General features: G+C 55.5%; 5 protein-coding genes across 6 annotated transcripts in view; 4 read left to right on the top strand and 1 right to left on the bottom strand.

Moving 5' to 3' along the window:
- Window positions 1-1,335, top strand: part of GGTG_13596 (hypothetical protein) — a 1,984-nt gene extending 649 nt beyond the window's left edge. Inside the window, exons 2-3 of the mRNA XM_009231510.1 lie at window positions 366-514; window positions 672-1,335. Coding sequence (XP_009229774.1) covers window positions 754-1,284 — 531 coding nt within the window. The 5' untranslated portion in view covers window positions 366-514; window positions 672-753 and the 3' untranslated portion in view covers window positions 1,285-1,335. The remainder of the gene's footprint in view (window positions 1-365; window positions 515-671) is intronic.
- A 708-nt stretch (window positions 1,336-2,043) lies between these two features.
- GGTG_13595 (hypothetical protein) lies at window positions 2,044-2,882 on the top strand (the record flags this gene model as incomplete). Its single annotated transcript, XM_009231509.1, has 2 exons — window positions 2,044-2,319; window positions 2,373-2,882. Coding segments are annotated over 2 exons (786 nt in total), but the record flags the coding sequence as incomplete, so codon positions are not given.
- An 18-nt stretch (window positions 2,883-2,900) lies between these two features.
- GGTG_13594 (hypothetical protein) lies at window positions 2,901-3,700 on the top strand (the record flags this gene model as incomplete). Its single annotated transcript, XM_009231508.1, has 2 exons — window positions 2,901-3,605; window positions 3,674-3,700. 2 exons carry the CDS (start codon window positions 2,901-2,903, stop codon window positions 3,698-3,700), a joined length of 732 nt encoding a protein of 243 aa, XP_009229772.1.
- Window positions 3,701-4,211: 511 nt separating this feature from the next.
- GGTG_13593 (hypothetical protein) lies at window positions 4,212-4,613 on the top strand (the record flags this gene model as incomplete). The annotated part of the gene is made up of 1 exon (XM_009231507.1): window positions 4,212-4,613. A coding segment is annotated over one exon (402 nt), but the record flags the coding sequence as incomplete, so codon positions are not given.
- Window positions 4,614-5,284: 671 nt separating this feature from the next.
- The window catches only part of GGTG_13592, a 5,549-nt gene continuing 4,155 nt past the window's right edge, over window positions 5,285-6,678 (bottom strand). Inside the window, exons 3-5 of one of the 2 annotated variants that reach the window (XM_009231506.1) lie at window positions 6,389-6,470; window positions 5,398-6,213; window positions 5,285-5,319 (exon numbers count right to left, since the gene is read on the bottom strand). In XM_009231506.1, the coding sequence (XP_009229770.1) occupies window positions 6,008-6,213; window positions 6,389-6,470 (288 nt within the window). In that variant the 3' untranslated portion in view covers window positions 5,285-5,319; window positions 5,398-6,007. Of the gene's footprint in view, window positions 5,320-5,397; window positions 6,214-6,388; window positions 6,668-6,678 lie in introns of those variants that run through there. The other variant, XM_009231505.1, reaches the window with a different exon arrangement.

The raw sequence follows: 6,678 nt of genomic DNA, 5'->3' as shown, positions 1-6,678 counted from the left end.
TCGATTGAACCGGCCTGCGAAATACCGAACGCTTCAACCGCCGACTAATTGTCGACGCTGCCCCGCACGCAAAGGCCAGGACATTTGGGGCAATCCCCTTCGAGCACCCTCCTGGCTGTCGGCCTATCTGCCTCGGTCGCTGCCGCCGCTACCTGTCCGTCTTTAGAAGCGCCCGTTTGTTGCGCTTTTAGAACGCCTCGCTGAGCAAACAAGACGACTCCCCAACCCGGCAAGCGAGGCCAGGGCTGCACTTACGCATACACGCACGCACGCACTCATCCAGCCCAGCCCTGCCCGGCACTTGCCTCGTTCCTCTTTGACCACGAGCCACCCCAATTGCGCTTCGACCCACAACATACAACGAGGTCGCTCAGGCCGACCAGCAGCAAAACGCAAACTTGCTTTGTCGCATCGTCCTGCAGGCCGGAGCATTATCGGCTTCCCGAGCGAGACTGCCAGTCACAAGCTCGCTCTTTATCGTGCGCGGCCTCCGCCTTCTTTATGTCCCTTGATGGTGAGCAGGCTTCATGCTTCTTTCTGCTTGTTAGACGCAAACCTGATGTTCCTCGTGCCCGTATTCGCACCTCCACCCCGGGCCTCCATCTCACATCCAGTTATACTCCCCTCGTGTCCTCCCAATGCCAGACCTTCCATCTAACCGTCACGATCAGTCTGGGAACCACTCTTAACGACCGAGGCAATTCGCCGACGACCTTGTCCGTTCGATCGTCGATAACCGCCCGGCTTAACGCGATGTCAGCCTTAGCCAGCGATCCCTTCCACGACGCGCCTCCCGAAATCAAATCATTCCTCCTTTCCGAGGAGGTACCCACCACGGTTAAGGAATGGTTTAAAGGCAAAGTAGCAAGTCGCGCCCGCGTCCGCGACCGCGACACAAGGATCCGGGCACTGGAGGAGGAAAACGCAAGGCTTAAAGAGGAGGCTAAGGAGAAGGCCCAGCAGCAGGCTGAAAAGCAGGCTGAGAAGATCAGACAGCAGGCTGAAGAGAACGAAAACTTGCGGGCCGAGCTTGAAAAACTGCGCCAAAGCAAGCAGAAAAGTACAGCCGGGACCAGTGAGCAGGCTGAGCAGCGTGCCGAGAACATCGAGAGACAGCTGGCCGAACAGCACGCCAAAGGGATCGAGAATCTCCGGGCCGAGCTAGCCAAGAAGATAGAGGAACTAGAGGCCGACAAGGAGCGGCTCAAACAGGAGGCTGAAAAGGCCAAGAGACAGGCCGAACTTGAGCTTCGTCGACAGAATACGGCCGGGACTGGTGAGTAGCACATTAAGCAGGCAACCTCCGAACAAAGACTAACTACCGAATTAGATGCAGTCTCTGGGGCACCTGCATCGGGCCCTTTGTCATCCTCGGCTGCGTCATCGACGGCGAGCAGCGAGCAAGAGAGTAGCGCCGGCTCCACCGATTCCGCAAGCACTTCCAGCACTTCCAGCAGCACCCCCCGCGAAAGCCAGTCGGATGCACCTCCAACGAAACCCGCACCACTTGAGGTCGACCCCGGCTCTGGACGAAAAACCCCTCGAGGTTTCCTCCCGATCAATTCACCGCTGGGCGATGCTCACGCCGCATCAAGCGGCGATCCCGAACCGCAGTCGTCCAGCAGTCCCGCCCAAGATGCAGCCGACATCGATATGTCCGACGCCGCCGACGCCGCCGACGCCGCACCCCTAGGCAGCAATCCCGGAGCACAGTCACCGTCTAGCAGTTCCCTTAGCAGCCCCCCCGATAACCCCTTTCAGGATACAGCCGACCCTCCCCTAAACGCCAATACGAGCTTTGTGGTCGACTTCGAAACCTCGAAACCGCAAAGGCCGCGTTCAGTTCTCAAAAAGCCCAAATTCAGGGGGCCCCACAAACACAAGCTTCTTAACGCGGTTAGGTGGGGAAAAGCGCATTTCCAAGAAAAAGGGGTCGACGAATTCGAACCTGGGAAGTTCATTAGGGCCGGGGTGTTCCATGAAGTTTGCACCATGAAATCCTGGCCGGTGATTGACCGCTCGAGTGTTTATGCGCTTAATAAGATGAAGAATAAACGCTTTGCCATTATCCTCTGCCATGTTGAGGATAGGCTCCAACTTTTGGGGAGCAAGCCTAATCATTTCGTTGTGGCCAATGTCGACTGGAGGGAGGAAACGGTGGAAAACTTGCAGGGAAAAGGCAAAGGTGGACGAAAGGAAAGATCGGGGAAAAAGTCGGGGAAGTTTACACACTGGGGAATGGACCGAAATATGGCAGACAGTCTGCGGGAGGATTGTGAGAAAGAATTGGAGTTTGAACTGGAAGACTCCGAAAACGAGGTAAGGAGAGCCCTTCGAAACTTGGTTGATATTTTCTAACCTTATTTATCCAGCTTGGCGACTATACCGGCAACACCTGTCTGCTTCAATGTTTGACGGCCGTTCGATCCTACTTCGGGGTAGAGGCGCCCCAAGGCGATCAAGGCGATCAGCACTTAGTGCGATCGTTTTACCTTAAACTTCTGTTGGAACACTGGGTCTCCCAGAACAACGAAGAGGCCACATCTGGAACCTTACAGGGTCCACAGAACAACTCTTGCGGCCCGACTACATCGACTGCCAACACGCAAATAGCTATAGCCGAAGGCCCTTTGGCCGCGGGTCTACCAGAATCTGCCATTCAGCACGGAAATGAAGCCACGGTCGAAGACGTTCCAAGCGACGGCTCTGTTCACCAGTCTCCCCAGTCGGCCGCCCATTTCACTTCGGCCCAATTCGCCCCACTGGCCGGGCCATCCCGAAAATGCCTCCCCAACGGCCGAACCACAGCGGCCGGGGGGACTTCGACCGCGTCTGGCTGCAGCCCGCTTCCTTCAGGTTCTCTGCCAAAACCGCCCCTGCAGTCTATGCACGTTAACGACATGGGACCAAACTTGGCCAAGAATCTGTGGGATAAGTTCGGGCCCTCAGTCGGCGGCATGATCCGCATCGAGGGCTTGTCGCCACCTACCTCGGCCGAACTGAAGGAGAAGATTCAACGGCCGGATCAGAAATGGGATCTGCTCGGTGTGAGGTACAGCCTTGACGAACGGGGCACGTGCAGGGTACATCTCGCCTACCCAGAAGGCCGGTTCAGTTTACCGGACTTCTCCGATGCGGCGCCTCAGGAGGATCCCGAACGGTTCCTCGACGAAATTTGCGCCAACCCCCCTAAGGAAGTCATCAATTACTACGTCGGGCCTCAGTGTACAGACCCCGAAGAGCAGTTCAACGGCCTGCTCCATCCAGGCAAGCTTGGAGAGCTGGCGAAGCTGCGGCGGCAGAAAGCCAAAGAGCCGGGCGATTCAGGGCAGGACTGGGAGGTTGCCGGCGTAACTACTCCTTACGAACACATCGGTCACCGGTTGTCGGCCACCTGCTTCCATCGCGAAGACGCACACTATTGGTCCGCCAATATCAGCCTTTCCGGGGAGAAGATATGGGTTGTAATCAAGCCAGAGTTTACGGGAGCCTTCGAAGCATACGTTAGGGACCGTTACGGCAGTCTCGACTGCGACCAGTGGCTCCGCCACCACAACCTGCTCATTGGGCCATTTACACTTCGTGCGGCAGGCATTAAATTCGAGGTACTGAGCGCCCAACCCGGCATGATGGTCGTTACAAGGCCGGGACAGTACCACATGGTCGTTAACAGGACCCCGTCATTCGCCACAGCCATTAATTTCCTGATGCCTGGCGATTCGCTATTGCCCGGAGCCGCGACAAAAGTTTGCGAGGACTGCGGTCTCGGGTTCGCAAAGGAAGAGAAGCTTTGGGACTTTGAACGTGTGGGGAAAAATCAGCTGTCGTCACGTCCGAAACGGGCCGCCGCTCTACGCCCTGCAGTTTCCAGCGCATCCAGGACATCCCCCAGCAAGAAGAAGCGGCCCGCAGCCGAGCAGATAGACACCGACTTACCGGGCAAGCAGCTACAGAAAAAGCTGAGGGAGCTGCCACCTCCCAAAACGCTGGCGGAAAACCTGACGAACAAAGAGGCGATCTTGCGGGGAGTAAAACAACTCCTTGCTGCCAAAGAGATGGCTGATTCCCCGCAAACATTAACCGGTTTCAAGGTCCGAGGACAATGGTTCCAGCAGGCTGCTGAACTCTATCGTTTTTGCCTCAAGCATGAGCGCTCTTCCGCTTTCTTTGCGCTTCTATCCGTGGTTGCTTTAATGAGTGCCATGGAAAAAATGCGTGCTCGCATACCCTCTGGGTTCAAGAAAGTGCCATCCGAGGTATACAGCGCGGTCTTCCGAGAGATCGGCGGCACGAAGAGGGCTTTTGATGACAAGATGTGGCGGTCTCGCAAACTTGCGAGGGTTTTCAACGACAAGTACCGAGGTCTTTTGCTTTTCATCTGCTTCGACAACGAAGGCCCTTCAACTATTTCGGCTTTTACGAAGATGTCTGATGACGATGTTACGGAACTTCACATGACTATTGACAACGACAAACGGGCAGGTGCACTGGCCCGCATTGGTAATGAGTTCTTGGGCTGTATTTTGAAAGACACTGCTTTCCGTAACGGAGTTTGGGCGGATCTTCCTTGCCAACAACTCGAAGAGATGGACGACGAGGGTTTGTTCGACTTGATTACACAAAAAGGGATCTCTAAGTAGTTTTCATTAGGACATGGCAGTTTGTCACGCGAATCCTGCCAGGATAACGCATGTTTTTTTAAGTACGCGACTTGTTTGGCTAGCGGTCGTGCACGGGCCACAAATGTTTCAGACACATGAAAATGTGTGGCCCGTGCACGACCGCCAGCAGGTGCAACCTATTGCAAAATTCACGCTCTAGATCCGGGCTCCATACTGGAGCCGGACGGACAAACACACCGGACCGTGCACATGGCCTCCGCACTCGGGGCGCGGAGCTCCCCGAACAACGCGTCCGCGTTCCGTTCTGCTCCCTCTATAAAAAGGGAGCAGAGGGTTGTTGTACGACCCTCTCTTGTACTTAGAAAAACAGGACAGCTTCTAGATATTTTGCAATGCAACTAGAAGCCTTTCCCACCCGACCTTAAGAGGCTGTCCACGAACAAATATACCTAGCGCGATCTTGGGCCGCTCGCCGTAAACATCGACAGCCGCGTCCACCAAACGCAGACGCCATCTCTATTGCTCGTGGCGATGACGAGGAGCTTTGTCATGGCATGGCATGAGGTCTGGCTGACTCGGCCGTGCACGTGTCCCACAGCCTGGCATTCAAGTGCGGTCACGAGCATCGCCATCTTGTAGATTCCCTCGTTCCCTCTCCATCTTCAATTCTAAGGTCTACTTGGTAGGTTACACGGTTCTATTGTGCCGGTCCGTGACAGTGGTTAATATATGCCATTGCACCAAAGCCAAAATGGAAGTGTTTGCGAGTCGTTACCTTCACCAAAAGGCGTGCGGCCGGGGCACAGATAATGCCGGGCGGTGTGATAGGCCCTGTACGAGAGCGGCCGAGTCGCTGTGCGTATTATCGGACCGGCGGCAAGGATTTTCTAATCGTTGCCTCGCTGCGCCAAGCGGAAGAACAGTGATGATATATTTGCCGCTGTACGAGTCCATATCAATAGGGGCAAATACCTCAAGCCAGAGACCAGCGTGCGGTTGGCGCCAGGAGCGCGGCTGCATGTGATGATAGACATATCGCGATTGTTTTCCCTCCTGGCGCCGCGGTGCCGGACATGCCCACTTATTTTAGTATTCAAACTCGGAATGGATGGGGCGATCAATTAAGTAATTGCGTGACGGGCGCGGCTTGAGGGTGGCTAGGCGCAGTAGCATAGTGTTACAATTGAAAATCATTACGCGCACTGTCGTCGTCGAGGCGAACTGTGTGGCAACTTCCTCGCGCTTTTTCGGGTGTGGCTGGATTGGGTGAACGATGCCCGTGGTACTTGGGAGTAACGAAGGGTACCTGGGCCCGCAGCCGTAGCATGCAATACTTAGCTAATTATATTAAACTTGGACTTTGGGCCCTTTTAAACGTTATCCAATCATACGGCGTGTAGGCGACCTTTTGCACGCGCGTGTACCTCAGCGGTACCGTTCTGCAAAGTACCTTGCCCGCGAGGGGCCCTGCCTGCCGTGACAGCGAGCTTGTCGGAGCAGATGAATTGGCCAAACTTGAGGCCGACCGGAGGGCTGTCTGGCTTGGCATCGTGTTTGCCCGCTCGCAGCATCCAGAGTAACGCAACACGATCTATGTAATCGGTAGAATAGACTATCAAAAGGTAGAGTCAAAGGAAGGGTTCGGTGCCTTGCACCTAGACCCGGGATCAGAGTTTTACCCTTTGTGCACGGACCTAACCGCCTAATCGGTGCACATAGTGGATCCAATGGGTGGAGGCCTGCCAAGGCCCGCCGATCCATCACACCTGGGCCGTGATATTGCCACACGGAGCTGTCGCCATCTAACAAGCATTGGCTTCGCGACGTTCTTTCACATTCTTGGGCCTTCTATTTGCCACATTTTAGGTATATAATTAAGGGCAGGCAGTAGGTGGTGGGTGGGGAGGTGGTAAAGTCGTTATTTGAAAAGTTTCGCAACGGCCTCGCGCCCGTTCTCCGCGGCCCACAACAGCGGCGTCCGCCCCCCCACTATCCTTCGAGTCGACGTCGACCTTGCCCGTAGCGAGCAGCAGCTTAACGACAGCCTCGCGCCGTT

Source organism: Gaeumannomyces tritici (assembly GCF_000145635.1).
Source record: "Gaeumannomyces tritici R3-111a-1 unplaced genomic scaffold supercont2.19, whole genome shotgun sequence".
Classification (NCBI taxonomy): Eukaryota; Fungi; Ascomycota; class Sordariomycetes; order Magnaporthales; family Magnaporthaceae; genus Gaeumannomyces; species Gaeumannomyces tritici.
The sequence above is the reverse complement of the archived record's forward strand: the minus strand, read 5'-3'. Positions and strand labels throughout refer to the sequence as shown.